General features: G+C 36.7%; 1 protein-coding gene across 4 annotated transcripts in view; it reads right to left on the bottom strand.

The window, feature by feature from the left end:
• The window catches only part of EPHA7 (EPH receptor A7), a 163,035-nt gene that overhangs the window by 32,254 nt on the left and 111,292 nt on the right, over positions 1-19,489 (bottom strand). For all 4 annotated transcript variants that reach the window (XM_066547497.1, XM_066547498.1, XM_066547493.1 and 1 more), the window contains exons 6-8: positions 11,332-11,456; positions 7,575-7,743; positions 62-170 (exon numbers count right to left, since the gene is read on the bottom strand). In XM_066547497.1, coding sequence (XP_066403594.1) covers positions 62-170; positions 7,575-7,743; positions 11,332-11,456 — 403 coding nt within the window. The remainder of the gene's footprint in view (positions 1-61; positions 171-7,574; positions 7,744-11,331; positions 11,457-19,489) is intronic.

The raw sequence follows: 19,489 nt of genomic DNA on the forward strand, positions 1-19,489 counted from the left end.
ATGTCTCAAGAGTTCACAAGAGCAGTGTCAGATGTGCTTATGTCCATCAAAGATGCAATACCTTCGTCCGATGATGAATCCAAACACCATGAAGACCAGGATGATTGTTCCTGCCACAGCAACCACAGCTATGATAATAACAGGATTCTGTTCACTGGAAACAGCTGTGGCTGCAAACAGAGCACAGAGTTGAGATTAGTAAAAAATTAATCCCTACTGAGGGACTTCAAAAATTTAAGTCAATCATCATGAATTGTAGACTGTCTACTGTTGTAGACTGCCTTTGTCTGAAACATTTACATTGATGAAGTTAGTCTAAAGAAGGGCCTCTATTGGAAATTCAACTAAATGCTGTATGAGTTAATGATTGTCTACATTGAATAGAAAGAAGCCAAGCTGGAATTATCTTGGCCAAAGTGGTACAGCCATTACCTGAAAGCCAGCACCACCACATCAGTCACTTCCACTCCCTACTACTGCTTTGCTGCATCTGTTTTGACTCCCTCCTAAAAGGGGAGTCCTGGGTATCCCTGAAGGAGGGACAGTAGGAGAGTAATCCCCTAACTCTGCTCCTAGCCTCCCCTCTAAAACTCATTGATATGACTTTGAAGGCTTCCTAGGAAATACTGTCTTTAAGAAAAATGTTTGTGCTGAAACACTATTAACACAGATTTCCTAGGTAGCACATTTCAATCTCTTACTGCTATTAATCATTGTAAATGGCTATTATTACTTACCATTTGTTTCTGTTAGCAACAAAAAGGTGCTTCCACATTAATACAAAATAGAATTATCCATGCTTCAGAGAATTTACATGCTAAAATATCCCCACATTATTGCTCTTTTTATTCAGATATGCCAATTCTATTAATATATGTAAATGTATACATGTCACATTAATGTAAACTGAGGATGTAATACTTAGCCTGAGAAACCTTGAAGCTTGTTAAAAATATTGCTTGCCTGACATCTAATAAGGGTGGCCATGTACTCAGATACATTAAGTAAGCACAGCTCTCCTGAGCTCTGGAGATGCACTGGTTTGTAACAGTAAGGATCTGAACCAGAAGATGAATAGAGGATGAGACATGAGGGACTGTGAAAGTGAGAGTCAGCAGGAATCACAGAATCATAGAATCATTTAGGTTGTAAATGACCTCAAAGATCATCAAGTCCAACCTTTGACCGAATACCACCATATCAACTAATCCACAGCAGTAAATGCTGCTTACAGTGGCACTTGGAACACCTCCCTGAGTGGCCCATTCCAATGACTAAACATCTGTTTAGAGACAAAATTCTTCCTGATATCTCCCGGTGCATCTTGAGGCTCTGTCTTGTCCTTGAGAATAAACCGACTCTCACCTTACAACAAGCTCCATTCAGGTACTTTTAGAGAGTGGCTCCTCCCTGAGCCTCCATTTCTCCAGGCTAAACAACCCCAGCTCCCTCAGTTTCTCCTCATCAGACTTGTGCCGCTGAAAATTCTGTTCCCTTCTCTGGACATGCTCCAGCAACTCAATGTATTTTCCAAAGTGAGGGGGCCAGAAGGATGCAGGACTGCAGGACTCACGGTGTGGCCTCACCAGTGCCAAATACAGAGCGATGATCACTATCCTAATCCCGCTGGTCACAATATTCCTGAAACAAGCCAGGATGCCCTTGGCCTTCTTTGCCACCTCGGCACACACTGGTTCATGTTCAGCCAGCTGTTGATCAGCATCTCCAGATCCTTTTTCACTGGGCCACTTTCCAGCTACTCTTCCTCTGACCTGTAGTGTTGCATGAGGTTGTTATGACCCAAGTGCAGGACTCAACACTTTGCCTTACAAACCTCATACAGTATTCTTTGGCCCATCCATTCAGACTGTCCAGATCCCTCTACAGAACTTTCCTATCCTCCAGCAGATCAACACTCTGGTCTGATTTAGTGTCGCCTGAGAGCTTACTGAGGGAGTCCAAATCATCAATTGTTATATTAAACAGGACTAGCCTCATTACTGAGTTTAGGGGAACCCCACTAGTGACCACCCACCTGCTGGATGTAGCACCATTCACTACCACCCTCTGGGCCTGGCCATCCAGCCACTTTTTAATCAGCAAAGAGTGCACCTGTCTAAGCCATGGGCTGCCAGTCTCTCCAGAAGAATGCTGTGGGAGTCAGTATTGAAGGCTTTACTAAAGTCCGGGTGGACTACATTCCCTAAGTAGGTAACTTGGAGAGATCAGGTTGATCTAGCAAGACCTGCCTTTCCGAAGCCCAAGCTGGCTGTACCTGATCCATTTGTTGTCCTGTATGTGCCATGGGATCCCACTCAAAATTATTTGATCCATGACCTTCCCTGGCACCAAGGTCAGGCTTACCTTAGCCTGTAGTTCTCCAGACCCTCCTTCCAGCCCTTCTCATAGATGGGTGTCACAATGGCCAATCTGCAGTCCTCTGTGACCTCAGCCTTTTCCTCATCCTTGGCTACGCTCCTCCACATCAAGAAACCTCTTTTTGTGGTTAGTTTATTTATAAAAACACTTATTCTATTTCACAACAGTGGCCAGACTGAGTTCTAGCTGAACTCTCACCTTCCCAGTTTTCTCTCTACATGACCTAAGAACATCCTTATATTCTTCCTGAGTTGCCTGCCCCTTTCTTCCAAAGGTCATAAACTTTTTTTTCCCTGAGTTCCAGTGAAAGCTCACTATTCAGCCATGCCAGTTTTCTTCCCCACTGGCTCACCTTACAGCACACAGGGAGAGGCTGTTTCTGTGCCTATAAGATTTCCTTCCATTCCCTCACAGTTTGTTACCCATACAGTGCGCATTGGTGGAGATGCACTTCAGTTGGGTTGATTTCACCCCCAACACTGGCATGCCACCCTTAGACACCCAGGCCAGCAAGCCTGGTCTTACCCCCTTCCCCTTTCAAACCTAGTTTAAAGTCCTGTCAATCAGCCCTGCAAACTCACAGGTTAGAATCCTTTTCCCCTTTTAAGACAGGTGAATCCCATCTGTCTCCAGCAGGCCTGGGGCCGTGTAAACTGTCCCATGACTGAAATGCAGCCAACAGATGAAAGAGAAGGAAAAAAGGAAACCAAACTGATATCTGATTAACTAAATTAATAGTATGCTAAAATGGTTTACTGCTGGTACTGTAACTGAACTGGAATGTCTATACCAGGTTTTACGAACTCCACAGAATTGGGCTCTTGTTAGAGACTTCAGAGGTTCCCATAGAAACAAATAACCCAGAATTTTCTTGGGAGAAGTAAGCCAATCAACATAATTTATTTTTTCACTGACACTGACCTGTACCAACTGTTTCCCCCCAAAATAACAAACCCCTTGTTGCACTACACAGATTTAGAATACTCTGCACTGGAGGGAAATTACACACACATCATACACACCCCTCTAATTTTATTTCCTGAAGAAACTTGTAATTTTTCTATATTCTCTCTAATGTACATGAGGAAAATCACACTATTCCTCTTCAACTAAAAAAGAATGCTTATCTTTAAGTAACTAGAACTTCTAGATACACAGATCAGTAGGATGCTACTGTATACTTGCCTATATTCCACTCATGCAGCTTTTAAGAAATCAGTGGTGACTGTCTTGTGCAAGAGCATAGGGGCATAAGTCATACAACTCAGTTCTGCAACTTATCTAGGTCATCAAAACAGACAATCCCAAGGAATGTAAATTTCTGTAAAATACAGCATTTCCCTAAACTATTCCCATCTCTCTTTGAACTTCACTGCAAACCTCACTTGGAAGTGAAGAAGAAGCAGCATCCTGGCCAGGGTGTGAAGCTTCATCCAAAAAAGTTTGGAAAAGTCCCCAGCCCTGCCTGTCACCTAGTCCAGTAGCCAAGATAAGTGCATAGAGGCTGACATATGTGAGTGGGTTGCTCTATGTAAGTGCCTCACAGATTTTGGGTACTGGCACATTCTGGAAGCAAGCAGACAATGTTTTTTGGGCTCTGGAAAATGTTGGGGATATGGTACACCAGCCAACTGGTAAGACAGGTGGGATGCAATGTATGATTTATTTTTATATCTTTAAAAAAAAGAGGGAGGGGGCTGATTGTGGGCATGGTCTGGTATACATTCAGTGACAGCAGTGTAAGACATCTGCCTATGTTCAGGTACTCTGCTGCTTCTCCTGTGTGATGAACTCAGTCTGTTGGTGTAAGGGTGAATCAGAGCACAGCTTCTAGAATGATCCCTGTGGCTTGGCAGAAACAAAGATGCTAGAATGTTCTTAGAAGAATGATTTTGGGATGCAGAAGGTCTTTTCAGAGGGTGCATGCACGGCTACCTGTCACAGGTGATGCCACAATAGCGATGACAGGGAATCAGCACCAGGACAGGAAAGTTCTTACCTCTGCTTAAGCTGTGCTCAGGCTGAGAGGCTGACACAGGGAGTTGGTACTTGGGCATTCAGCTACAGCTGACACCTGACCTGAGCTATCCAATGCACAATGCTTAATTTAAAGGAGTTAAATTTAAACCAGCTTTTAAATACATGCTTTGGGATTGGAATGCATCTCTAAACACCCTGGAGGATTTAAAAAAGGCTATCAGCTGAAATGCTGCGCTGATGCTCCAACAACCTTTTCTCATGCAAGCAATTTCAAATGCACAATTTCTGGAAAAGAATTCTTGGCCAAGTTTACCATGAAAACTTCAATGATAACTGGATCCATGTATGCCAAATACTACTTTCTTAAGTATTTCTTAAGTATGTGCTTTATGCCTTCTATAAAAATTTGTAGTATTTGTATTTCAGACTTTGGAGATCAATTTTACGTATGCATAATGCTTCAATCTTGTTTGATTTACTCTAATTCATGGAAAAAGGAAAAAGCAACGTCTTCATGCCAGGTTTTGTCAAGTGCTTCTACTTTAACAGTAAGAGCCTTAAAGAAGTCAAAGATTGGACTCGATGACCTCAGAGGTCTTTTCCAACCTAATTGATTCTGTGATTCTGTAAGTGGAAAGATCAGCTTCATTTACAAAAAGCAGAGGATTGCCTTTAGGTCCACTGGCTACAAGCCACTTAACTTGACTTCTAAATATGTCAGTGAACCAGGAGATAGAATTGGCACTTCAGTGATATTTTATACATTTGTGTGTTTTTCCAGAGGGACTTCTGTTTCTAATAACCAGCCAACAAGAAAATACAACTAGAAGCCATTGATTGATCTGTGGCAAACACAGTGTAGAACAGAAATGGTCTGCCTTTATGAAGCATATTACTTTATAATTTTGAAATTTTTCCATAAATATCTATGCAATACCCAACATGTATGATATGATCCAATACAGGTATAATATATGTATATTTCACATATCAGATTGTATTAATATAATGGATATAATAGTTCCTCAAATATTGAAAAGTGGCTATATGGTTTCTATCACGATTCAGAAAACAGCACACTATTCAGAAATCTACTTAATTAACAACACCAACCAAACAGTGCCAACCAGAGGAAGTGCCAGGATAAATCCACGTAGGCAACATGACTGAATGTGGTGGTCATTATATATATTCTTACACAAATGTATACACGTGTGTATTTTTTCTTAAAATACTTTGACATTTTTAAAAGCTGAATTCAGAAATCCACGTAATAATGAGAAGCATTACATGGTTTAGTGTTCACCTGCATGGTATGTCCCTTGAGGTATATTTCCCAAAAACAATCCAATAAAGGTCTTCCTTTCAAATGCTAGCAATAGACAAATTTAATGAGTCTGTAAGTTCTGATAAAATTATAAATAAAATATAAGAAACTAATACTTTAATGTAAAACAATTTTAGAAAAGCTTAATGGAATTTGCTATATTTGACCAATATTTTAATTATTTCTGAAAACCCTATATGGGAAATATTGTATGCTTTTCCTTGCTGGGAATTATATTTCATAATGTTGTCTCAAGATAATGGAAAATATGCTACTTTTAGAATCTTCTTAAATGAAAACACAGGACATTTTTCATGGCATCTCAAAGCATATAGCTGGCCTGTGACAAAAGAAACCTGCTGTGCATCCTGGCCAAGAATCTCTGTGGTTTATATGCATTTTTTCATCATCTGTGTCAGAAAAGGAGTACAGGAGAGTGGTCAGTGATGCATTTATTATAGGATTTTCTAATCTCCCATATGTTGACCAAATTCCAGTCAAAACTGTTTATCTTTGAAATCATCTTTGCTAATCTTAGCAGCTACCAGTCTGCTTACATTCAGTATGTAAAAAATACTCAGATAATTAAAAAAATGTTGGGGAAATATTTTGATGTAACAATTTTAAACCATTATGGACAATAAATTATCTCATTAGCAGAAACTTATTATGACAGACTTCTAATTTGTTTTCCAGAAAACTATTCAAAATAAGAAATTACTTCTGGCTGTACCTCAGGTTCCCTTTCCACAAAATGGGGATTCTGCTACTGACTCTTTCTACAGATGGGAAGTATGCTATTAGACACAGAGCTAATAATATTAGCAATAACAGCTTACTGCTGCTATTATGATAATTACTGTTTCAATTATGTCTATTAGATATGTGGTATTATTCATTATTTATAGTTTTTATATTCTGTGTGGAACTAAGGTGGAATCACTGTATATTAACCACTGTATATTAAGAATAACCACAAGTTGTTCAGGCAACACCTGTCTGCAATTAACAGGACACAATAATGTGTGTCTGAACACACTCTTAGATAGACTGCTGCATGGGGTGCAAAGAGGGTATGGCATCCATACCCTTTGAATTCACAGCCTATGTATCCCTGTATTTCCAGCTCCCAGTGTGGCTGACCTGACGTCAAGGTCAATGTGAAGCAAATGCTCTAAACGAGGGTAACCAAATTTGGGTCTGTAACAGGGTGCTGGAGCTGCCAGGGATACAGCTCCTGTGAAGTGGCTCAAGGCTACCAGGTCTCACTGATGGAAGAAGTTTTTTGGTTACACAGCTGACAACTTTTTGTATGAGCCTGAAAATAACTTAGTATCTTTGAGATTCCTATTTCTTTACTAAACTAAACTGCCAATGAATTCAAAATACACTAAAGATGGAATTACAGCTGAAGACACACACATAAACTAAACTACCAAGTTGGGTTTTTTTTCAGAAAGTCAAATGGGAAAAAAATAGCCTGGAGAAGTCTTTGTGGCTTGAAATCTCCTCCTTCCTTCTCTCCCCAGTTACAGAAGAATCTAGTTGAGTTATTCAGCTCACCACTACTCACTTCTTTTGTGGGGAAAAATAAGAGTGTATTTGAATTAAAAAAAAAAAAGAAAAGTCTTTGTGTATTAGAAGGAGAGCAAAGGAGAAGAATCTAATATGTAACAAATCTCCTCCAGCCAATTATAAGGCTAGTTTTCATTTCTATGGTAAAATAAATTATGGAAGCTCATCCTTCAAAAGACAATGACAAAAATTCACCTTCATGTAGAACCAAATTCTTTCTAATTGTAATTATATTGCTTATGACACTTTCCTTTCTTGCTTTACTTACTATCTCTGCAGAAAGGGTTATTTTCCTGTAAACCTAATGCCTTACCTGTGGCTTCTTCCAATGTGGCAACATCCAGTCTGGGGCTGTAATTTCCATAACCAGCAGCAGTAAAAGCACGGATCTGGAAAACATACACTGTTCCTGGCTTTAGGTTATTAATAGAAGCTGAAGTGGACTTGGTTTTCACTGTTGAATAGGTCCTCTCCCTTTGATCCTGGAAACAATAGGACAAAAGATTAAATGACATTTACAGATCAGATTTTATCATGATTGCAACTGACAACAGCAACTGACAGCCAGCCTGGGTAGTTTATTTCAATTGTTGAATGCTCTCTTTCCCAACGACAAAAATAAAGCATACTCTGTGAAGTACTACAAAACATTGTCAATGCAATGATGAGCTCTAAGTGTAACATAAAATTCAAATGGGATGCTCATGTTGTTACTCAGAAAACAGAAAACATCCAAAAAAAAAAGATTGCTTTTTTGGCTCTGATTAAATTTTGTGAAATTTTGATGAGAAAAAACTCAACCACAGATTTCCAGGGGAATTTGTGAGGTCTAAACAGTTCAAGGACAGGGAAATTTTTCTTTCTTTGTCAGAACATGACAAACATAGGGCTGCACAGCCTGCCTTCATTCTGCATTAATTCAGTTTACAGCTGACAGAATTTTTTTATTTCTAGAGTACTTCAAAGTTATAATGAATGAAGTCATAGACATTGTGAAATGAATGGAAAAACTCTGACATCATTACTTTGACATCGTACCCTTCTGTCACCTCTAAAAATACAATATTGCCAATGTATAATTGGCTGGATTTTGCATAATTTCTGAGGTCCTTAACTCAGTTTTCATTCGGATTTTTATCTCTGGTTTTTAGTCTTTTCTCAGTTTTAGGCTCTAAGGCATAAAGAGGAACCCAGGGAAAGAACCTCAGTATGACTCTCCACAAATTTGAAGCTGTAAGATTACAAACCCTATGAGTAATAACTCACTTTCAAATAGTACAAAAGCTGTATCACAGATCATTAGAGTATTCAAAAAGCTATACTTATTCATCACATTTACTGACACAGATTATGTTTCAGCATAGATATGTGGAGCCCTGTTGATTTTTGGTGGCAGATGCAACCCTGATTTGAAGGGCAGAAGAGATGAATTAACCAACCATCTGAATGCACCACATGACCAGAGAAGCATGAGCTGAACGCAGCAGTGCTAATGAGATGGATACAGAGGGAAGGAATAAATCTGTAACTCATTTCAATAATATTTCACCAGCTAAAAGGGATGGAGAGCCTTCCCTGCCACAGTCAGTAAAGCAACAAAGGCTTTTGCTGAAATACGGGGTTATACAGAACATACATTACTTCTTTTCTCAGATTCAGTAAGGCCTTCTTCTGGTTCTTGCCCAGTCTGTTACTTGAGCAAGCCCACAGTCTTGGCTAGCAACAATTTTCCATATCTTTTCCTAGAGAGTTTAAATAATCTGTAAGTGAGGACTGTGGTAGAATGTATGTTGGTATGTGAGAAAGAACAGGAATGCTTTAGAGATGACACACAAGGGTAAGGAAACCATAAACAGTCAGGTTCAGGACTGTAAGCCACAGTGGAATTCCAGTTTGGGTTTTGATGCATAAATGAGGCTTATTTGAATTGCCAACAGTCCTTGTATTCAAAAATAAATAAATAACAAAAAATAAAAATAACCTGCACTAGAAATCTCACAGGACGGGCTTACTTTGGAGATTTCAGGCCGTTTCCATTCCAGCCCTAGCCAGAAGTGAGAGGTGAAAAAAACACTTATCAGAGTATTTCAGAATGACAAAAATTGTTTGATTTAATTTGGCTTTAAAATGAGCTGAAAGTTCAAATCCTTTTATTTTTCTTCTCTTCTAAACTGGTGGAACAAAACTTAAATGACCTCTCTTGTTCTGAGCAAGAAGACTGTGAATTAATTTTAAAGCTGAAATGCATTTATTTGGAAGGAAAACAACCATTTCAGTATTTGTGCAAAAATTGCTTCAGTCAAAGTTATATATTCCAGTTTATCTGTGACTGTTAGAATGAGCTTTTTATTCTCTTTTATTAATTTCACTGTACTAAGTATAATACTGGATGATGTTCTTCCACTAAAAAAAAAACCAAGAAAAACTCCAAAAAAACAAAACAAAACAAAACAAAAAAAATTTTAACATCAATTTTTATTTTTGCAAACACAGAGAAAATTGGCAATGAAATTCTGCTGGTTATTTAAAATGAGTATACAGGGAAAATAATAAAAGCCAGATTCCAAAAGCTATCATTATATAAAAAGCTGGGTATGTTGGTAATTTTTATTTCATTTTACATTACCCATTTCAATTATTTATTTTACTTGAACAGATTAGAAACTGCTCTGCACATTAAAGAAATGCAAGCTTTTTGGTTCTCAATTTATTTTTTTTTTGGTTGAGAGGACAGTTTTGCTTTTGTTAAATATGTAACATTTTAAAAATACTTGGACTTTATTTGCATGTGTATGTACACACACATGCTTGAGGGACAAAAATCATCTGCTAAAATTAGTAAAATTTCTTCCAAAGAATTATTTAGCTATCTGTACCTATCTGTCAGATTTTATTATAAGAATCATTAGAGTGAAGAACTTAACCTGGAAGTTAGCCTCAACAAATAAAAATTTTATACCTTTCCCAAATCATATAAAGATCTTTTGATAAGTATATTTCTGTAATTCAGCACTGAAAATGAAATATGACACTTGATATTACATCCAATCTGGGCTGAATTTACCTAACTCTGTGACCCAGCAAGCTGACATGCTCTTTTTGATATAGGGGTACTGTTATCTTGCCTGCAGAAATGTCTTCATGAGTGACCACAAAGGAGCCCCTTTATTAATTTTTTTTCCAATGTAATTCAATTTCTTTTTTTCCCCAGAATGTTTTATAAAAATTAGGAGTATGTTATGTTATGCAGACAATTTCCCAGGGAATCTGGAGGAGCCAAACTTAGTCTGGGTCCCATGACAAACATAGAGCTGCACAACCTGCCTTCACTCTGCTTTCATCCAGTTTACGGTTGTCAGAATTTTTTTATTCTGCAGTACTTCAAAGTTATCATGAATGAAGCCCTAGACATGATGAAATGAATGGCAAAACTCCGACTGACATCAGTAAGATTGCAATTTCACTCTACCAGAAACAGAGATCACTTCATCTACGACTGAAAAGCAGCCTTCCATTCATTACTGTGTTGAGAGAACAACTGAAAGATAAATTTCACAGTCCCGGTCCTTTTTAGAAGGAAAAATAAAGAATATTTATTTCTTAAAAGTCTAGGAAGTGTTTTTAAAAATTTTCAGACATCAAGTAGAAGCTGCCCAGCTCATAAGGAAATACAGAATTCAGTCAGGAGTTGTATTTGATACATCATTTCAAGACTAGAATTACATTGGTACAGAAGGAAATGAAACAAGCTTCAAACACAATGTAGAATAGATGTAAAAACAGGAATTTAACGGTAAAAAATATCCAAGTACAACTTAACAATTAAAAAAAAAAAAAGGCAGATTTCAAGTGTATATTTCATTTTTAGTATGCCACAATATAATATATGAGACATATGATAGCAATAATAATGGCAGGATTTAGCTAGTTATTAAAAACAAGCAAAATCACTGACTTTGGAGAGACGAGGTAGTTGATAGCTGATGATTTTAACACTGTTCCACAATGCAGCAAGCCAACATAAAGCAAACACCACATTTTTGCACATTACAGATAATCTTAGCACTTACTTTCTCATAATACTTGATTTCATATTCAGTAATGACTCCATTGGGATGTTCTGGTTCCTGCCAGGAAAGCTCCACGCTCCTCTGCAGCACTCTTTCTTTCATTACACCACTAACTTGCGAGGGAGCTGTTTGGACAAGATGTGTCAATAAATAAAAAGCAAATTCACTGGATGGCTAAAATCAAATGTCATTACTGATCCACCCCATGCTGAGCAACTTTCATTAAGGTAAAAGAAAGCACCTTTTCATAGCTCACAATTCAAAGCTAATGAATATTCTAGCAGATGCCTATTACTGTTCATGAACTTAGAACAGAAATCGAACTAAAGTGCAAACAGCAAAAGGTGTCATCGTTTGAGTTGGTACAAAACTGAGATTGATGGGATAGGAAAAACAATTAAGCAAATTAATTCTAATGACGAGAGCAAATCAAATTTTTAGACTGAAGTGTAGCAAATTAAGAGTCTAAATATTTATTGCATATGTTTCTGAAATGCACATAAAAAGAGAAATAATCTTTTAGAAACAAAATCACATTTTAGGCTGATTTGATATGACTAATTCCAGTTCTGCTTAGAAATAATCTCTCACATTATCTGATTACGACATGATGGTGATGGAAATGACTTTGTTGAGAGACTAAGCCTACTCTTTTTCATTAGTTCCAACCTTTCCAGGACATTTTCTCTTTAGAGCTGAGTTTCCATATTTGGTCTTAGCATTCTTGAAAGTGCCAGACAATTTAAGAAGTAGATCTTATGGAACAAAGGCAACTCTGTCTTCCTCTGCCTCACTCTACAGAGATATAAATAAATGTACACTTTGTGCACACACATGTACACACACTGAGTTTCCTAATAAATATCGCCCACAAACAAGGACCTTTTGAAATTAAAAAACCTCAAACCCAATATAAAAGAATTATAGAGACATTCACTCTCATATAAAAATGTTTAAGAGAGAATCTAATAAACTGTGAGAGACTGAAAAAATAACTCGCTTTCTCAACTTATTTTTAATGAGAAAGACAGCAAATACTTTTCTGATGTGCAGCATCAAAGGAGGCCAAGCATCACAGTCTTCCTCAAACATACACACTGAATTTAGAACAGAAGTCCTATAAAACTATAGCACTTTGAAAAACAACTAAGGTATTGGAACCATGCAGAACTTGATCTTGTTCTCATTCAGTTTAATGGAAATCAATTTTGCTCATGCAAAAGATAAAAAACAGGAGGACTTGACCCTCAGCCCCCTACAGTTAAAAGCTAAATGCCATTTACATGGGTAAGGACTTGGTATTGGGGCAGACTCAAACACAGGAAAGGTGCCTGAGATAAATTTATTAGAAATAACATGCTAGAGCTAATAATAAAGATATTAGAGAAAAAATTATACAATTTTCTAACTCAGAATCTCATACTGATTCTTTATTGAAATTCTTCTTTAAAAGACTGATAATTTTAAATATTTTAGGTAAAAAAACACCACCCTATTTCAGAACTGTGTATAAAGCTTTCATTATGTAAAATTATGTAGTCTTCAGAAAAAATGTAATTCTTATCCCAAGCAACAAGGTGATCTTCACTTTCTCTAGTTTTTTTAAATAACATAAAACATCTAGAATGAACAGTACTGTATCATTAAGTATAAAAACCTAATGATAAAATCAAAATACCTGCAGCACAATCAAGAAAATAATCCTCTGAATAATTAAATTGGATTGTTAACTTCTTACTGCAATTTTGAAGTTTCTAGGATTTTTTTAAAATTACAACATGTATGTTCATGTAGGCTAAATTTCATTGGAGGCTCCAAGAATACATGAAAATTAGGTTTTGAAGCCACGCATGATAATCTTCATTATGAACTATTATGCTGTACATAATCAATATAATCAAAGTTGAAGATCTCTGACTCTAGGCTGCCTAAATCATAAAATCATAAAATTGTATCAGACCAACAACCTGGGCTGCTACATGAAGCCAGGAACTGTCTCACTCTCCTTGCATTCTCTTTCTAAAAGCTGAGAGTATTTTCACTCTTTAATTAGTGAAATATATTCTTTTTCATAGCTAGGACTCCGGATTGCAGGAAACTAATTTACTGTCTAGTTTTCTTTGACATGATTAACTAGTTGTCTTCTTTGCCTAAATAAGTACCTCTGCATCCTGAATGAATTTCAGAGAGGTTATACATGTTTCATGTATAACTTTCTATCTCATCCAGATAAATGTTTCTCAAATTGCTAATCTTACATTTTTAGATGTCTAAAATTGTTAATGTTGGTACTTATCATTGAACAATTTTATATTACCTAGGTCACTGGAATTTGTTTTCCACGTTTCCTGCTTTTTTTTTGTTTTTGCTTATCAAATTTTTTTATTCCATTTGCCACAGCATTCATTTTTCTTAAAGCAGTGAAGCAAAATAAACTTGATATTAGTTAACTCTGTGTATGTGGGAAAGGAACAGGAATTTGAAGGAGGAGGAACTGAGAGAGGGGAAAGATTTTAATTGAGGAAATGAAATACACTGTGTGACATTCCTGCTTAACACCTGTACAAAGTACATAAAAACCAGGCATAATCCATTCCTAAAGAATTTCCATTCAAAATAAAACCCCACTGATTTATCAACATTGCAAGACAGCATTCAAATTGGTTTGGTTTGGGGTTTGTGTGTAGGGTTTTTGGTAATTTTTTTTTTTGGGGGGGGTTTTTGCACCCAAAACTAAAAAAGTTGTGCTACCTTTCATTGCTAGAAGAATCACATGAGGAAAAAGAGAAAGTCCAAACCTACAGTCCAACCTTGCATATGCTGGCAGCTCTGAAGACAATTATGTTGCATATAATTCCCAGACCACGTGAGATTCCTAAAATGCAGCATGCTATTTAACCTTATTTAAGTCCCCATGTTTTTCAGGGGAAGAAGGGAATCATCAAACTGACTGAAGCCAGAGTATCCTCCTCTGGCAATGAGCACCAGTTTGTTTTCACTGATTTCACAGAAATCTTTCAAACTAGAGCAGCCACATAAGCCAATCCATTGAGAGGGTAGGCTAACTTTATCCTGCCTTTTGGGCTGCATTTCTTGATCTCTACTTAATGAGAGTATACAGGTCAGAAGCATTTTGTTGTTTATTCTACAATAATAACTTCCTCTGGCTTCTCTCTGTGGCTTTCTTACAGATGGTTTTACAGTTTTATTCATTTATATTATTCATGTTTTATTTGTTATGCCTTCCTGACATCTCCTTTCAAACCTTTAGCCAACTTCTCATTGCCTATATATGCTAATTAATTAACAACTTTTTGTGGTTTTGCAACAACAATTTTGAGCAAGCCTGAAAATGAGTTAAAGAATACAATTCATCCTTAAATACAAGATAAATTAGGGAACTAAATTGCAAAAAAAAAAAAAAAAGATAACTCCATAACAACAGGATTAAAATAACATATTTGTTCCCATCTCTAGCTAACCCAATTATGATAATAACAATAATAATAAACTACTTCAGGGTGTTTTTCTTCTAGTAATCTACTTCTTGCCACTGCATCTCTAATGAAGTCTTTCATGGCAAAGACACTTCTTACAGCATTTCTAGACAACTATCTACCCAGTCCTGAATGACTTGAGCATGCATAATCCCTACTGTATCACCCCAGGTAACAAAGAAGCATCACTTGACAGAATCATTATTTCCATAATATATTACACGGGGGGATATGCACTGTTCAAAACACCATTTGCTATCAACTTTCTTTCTGATAGACCTCATCTCTTCTTTTTCTCCTTCCTGCTGACACAACATCCAATGCATCAAACACACACAGCCTCTCAGGGCTAATAGGCAGATGTACCTACACACGCAGCATAAGAAAGTACTTTGAGAATGACAGGTCCTCAGCACGCTCATTCACCTTTTTTAAATGCTTCAAATGTACCATTCAGCAAAAGAAAAAATTGATTTTCCCCAGGTTTCAACATCACAGCCACTGAGAAATATAACTGTGCTGGGTTTTACTGATAAAGCCTTCAAGTTATATAGATTTCAAGCTGGTCATCATTTTCAGATCAAGTTATAGAAAAAGTTAAAACTGAGGTGACAAAAAGAGCAGGATATTCCAAGGATATATTCTCTTCCAGAGAGAATATTGCATCTGGTAGACTGATGTGTTCCATCCATACTCCTAAGCCAATCATATGGTACATTATTAATATATGCAAATATTAAGGTATAGAAAACTGTGGCAATTGTTTTAGAAATCACTACTTTTAGTCCAGAGTCATTTGAAAATTTTAAATTATAATACTGCTCATGCCTTTAATCCCTATCCACATCACCACCAAAAAAACAAAGCAAAGCAACAAACTCCCAAACAAAAAAACCCAAAACCAACCAAGCAAAAATGCCAAGCAAATAACAACAACAACAACAACAAAATAAAAACCCCAATAGAAACTGAAAAATTAAAATACATGAAGCTGGACTTACTTTAACATATAAGAGGAATTAGGCATAATGTACCAATTGCTAGCACAGAATTTGCTGTAAACATCTTTTTTACTGAGGACAGATATGTCAGCAAAAGGAACATACATATCAATTTTTCAGTGATTTCCTAAAGTCCTGAATACTGAATATGTCTCAATTCCATCAACAGCAGCAGTCATGGAGGCTTTTAATTTGATACTTTTTAAATAGTGTCTCTAGAATCAGCATCTTGTGTAACAAAATACTGAAAATTCTTAGAAATAAGGGTTTACAATCCTGCAGTCACACTTCATACAGAAAATTTCACAAATGAACAAGAGTACATGCTCCAGGACTAAACTCAGTATTAACAAATTCTACCAAATCCATGCTTGCAACTCCAGTTTCATGACTTGTCATACAAATTCTAAAGAATGAATGGGCTATCAGACTTCCTTTTTTTAATTTATTATTTCCTATCTTACAACAGCAATAATGTGCTCAAGTCAATCTGAGCTTCCTCTTTTACTTGCTGAAGTCAAACAGCAACCCTGGCACTTTGATAGCACCCTTACTGCACTTCCTAAAGGACAACTTGGATTTTGGCATCTTTTATTTTCATACCATGAAGATATGCAACAATCATTCGAAACTACCAGCTTTTCCTACAGCAGCAATGAGATCAATTTTACATCCCTGTAAACTGTATCTTAGGGCCCAATATAAGTTTTACATGACATAAACCATTTTTCTGCAACAGTGTTCTACAGCAGTGGAAGGGTGTTTTGAGTATTGAGCCTGAAGGGGACATTGCTAACAGATGCAAAACATAGAAAAACAGGGATATTGACATCCCAATGGTTATAACCTACTCTGTTATTTCTTTTTAACATGTCTTTGCTCTGTCCTTTTTTAGCAGAAACCTTTGGATAACAAAGTTGTTTTTCCTCTACATCTATTTTAAGTGAGACTGTAATCTGGCATTTTATCAATAACAAATGTAAAATGAACATGTGTCTATATATATAAATATAAATATATATATATACATATGTGCTGATTGCTGATATATATACACTATATATATATATCTACATATATATGCATATGAAAATACTAGCAGAAAATTATACTGTTGTTAGCTCTTAAATGGTTGTTCAGGAAGAGAATACAAAAATCCCCATACTGCATTATAGTCCTGTACCCAGATTACCCAAAGGGCACCTTTCTTCACTGATTTGCTCCCGGGAGAAAGACTGAAAGTGAAGTCATAACCTGGCCTCCAACCATGTTCTGGTTTGCTCTCAAGGGAAACAGGCATCAGAATTGCCAAAATTACTAAATAAGAGTGGAAGGCAAACAGATTATACACCTTGAAGAATTGCAGCTGCTGCTGTCAGGGATCTGGGGGTCAGCATGTGGCACCACACTGGTTTTGTGCTGGTCTGAAACAGGATACCTCAGGATACATGCCCTCCCTTGCTTCAGGACACATGCCTTTGCTTACTTCTATGGAACTGATGCAAAAAGAGCCTTGATCAGATTTCTGGTACTGGACAAATTTTAACACTTTACTGTGTAGCTATTTCCCTTACTTCCATATTCTGTTTCTTAGAAAGATACAAAAGCTTTTTTACAATAAGTTAAAAAAATTATATTAATTATTAAACTATTAAAAATTTCAAAGCACTGTAATATAGCACTCACTTGAGTGCTACTAAAGCCATGATAGAAAACTGCCACAGCTTGTCCTTGAAATGTTTTGAAAAAAAAATGCTTACATTTCACTTCATGTTTACACTAATATGCACAATAATTTTCATGTTATTCTATATCATAATTCATGCAAAAAGATAACAGAAAAGATCATGATAGCTCTTATACTGAAAATTATTAGATGTATTGATAGACATTCACAAGATTTTCTGTTTTGTTATGGTGTATTTCTCTCCCCTCAGTTAAGCCTCCACATGACAAAGTAACCCATGATAAAAGGTTATTGAGTACCACTGTATTATGCCATTAGTACCCATTGCTTTGGATCAATGGCAGAGAAATTCCCCACTGTGTTTACAAGCTGCAGCATTCAAAAAAAGACACAAATAAATCAGATATTTTACACTAACAATATCCTACAGAGAAACCATTTTAACTTACTTGCTGACACACTTTACTTTCCAGCTCATAAATATAACACAGTGTGCTTACAGTGCTGGGAAAGCCATCAGCAGAGGCACACACAGTTGCTCTGAGCCACCTGGGGATGTCATGAGTGCACAGGAACAGGCAAGGTAGTCAAGTAATACTTGACTGCATTACTCCATCACATGTTTTGCCATTATTTTTATGGCTGAGAAACTCTCAAAATACGTGCTGATTTACAGAGAGGAACAGAAGCAGTAGTTGCCCAAACTGTCAAATATCAATTAAAAAATAGAATGATAAAATATGCTGAGTGGGAAGGGACCCATGAGGAAAAAAACAATAAATACATTCTGATCTACCCTAATACCACTAGCAAATTTCTAAGAATGCTTATGCTCCAATAACATTATTACCACGTATGCAGTGATTTGCTAATTGTCCATACCTTTTAAATATCTGATGCATTTGAAATACATAATGGTTTGGTAATTCCTTCATCAAACTCAAAACTTAGCAGCCGGATCAGTTTTCTATGCTGTCTATTCTGGCAAAATTCTGGGGAGGGAAGCCCATAGAAAGGGAGAAAAAGAATCTACCAGAAAGAAATGAAACAGTTAGGAAAGATCGAGCTGACAGCTTGTCTATCATATTTTGATTGTTTTCCTGGTCACAGTCTACATCTAGACCCATTCTATGAACTCCCCTGTTTCTTCTGCCTGACATTTGGTACAAATATTACTGTTATGTCTGCATCTCATTTCTTTGAAAACTGGCAACTTGGGCATCAGTCAGTGCTGAACGGATGCTGAGTTGCGTAACAAGTGACAACGTTGTCTCCCAAGATATCCACAACTCTTGTTTTGTGAATAAGTTTTGACATGTCAGGCACAAACCTGATTCTTACAAATGTGTTAGAGTAACAAACCAGCCTTACAAATAACAGAGAGGTGCCTTTGTTCTCCTGAAGCATTTGTTTTCCTTCGCAGAAGAAATATTTCTATGTTAATTAGTTTTTTCTTTTGTCCTGTGTTTTTTTGTGATTCATCTTTCATAACTTTTTCTATGTATTTTTTTTAGAGAAACATCTGCCACCAGCCTTGCAGTAAATCCTTGGCACACAGATATCATTCTTCATTAAAGAAAACAAAACACCACAAAACTCTCCAAAGATGAGGATACTCTTTTCCCTGGTGGGATACTCAGACACATAATATTCTCCTTCTGTCTCCAGTAATCTCTGCTGGCAAGTGTCAATTACAGACATAGGTTTTAGGGAACAGAAGGATAAAAACCAATTTACAAATACTTTTCTCTGGAAGCAGACAGGTGTAATGACTGAGACTGTTTGCTGTAATTGAATTTCATGCTGTCATCTATTCAGTCACAAATAAATGTCAGCTTCAAGGATGCTACACATGGGAAAAAAAACCAAAAAAACAACAAAACCCCCTTAATACATTCTTATTGCTACTGGATAGCTAAGTTTGCCACTCCAGTTTGACTTCAGCAAAAGAAATTTTTACTTTTAGAGAAGAG

This window comes from Molothrus aeneus, chromosome 3 (assembly GCF_037042795.1).
Source record: "Molothrus aeneus isolate 106 chromosome 3, BPBGC_Maene_1.0, whole genome shotgun sequence".
Taxonomy (NCBI): Eukaryota; Metazoa; Chordata; class Aves; order Passeriformes; family Icteridae; genus Molothrus; species Molothrus aeneus.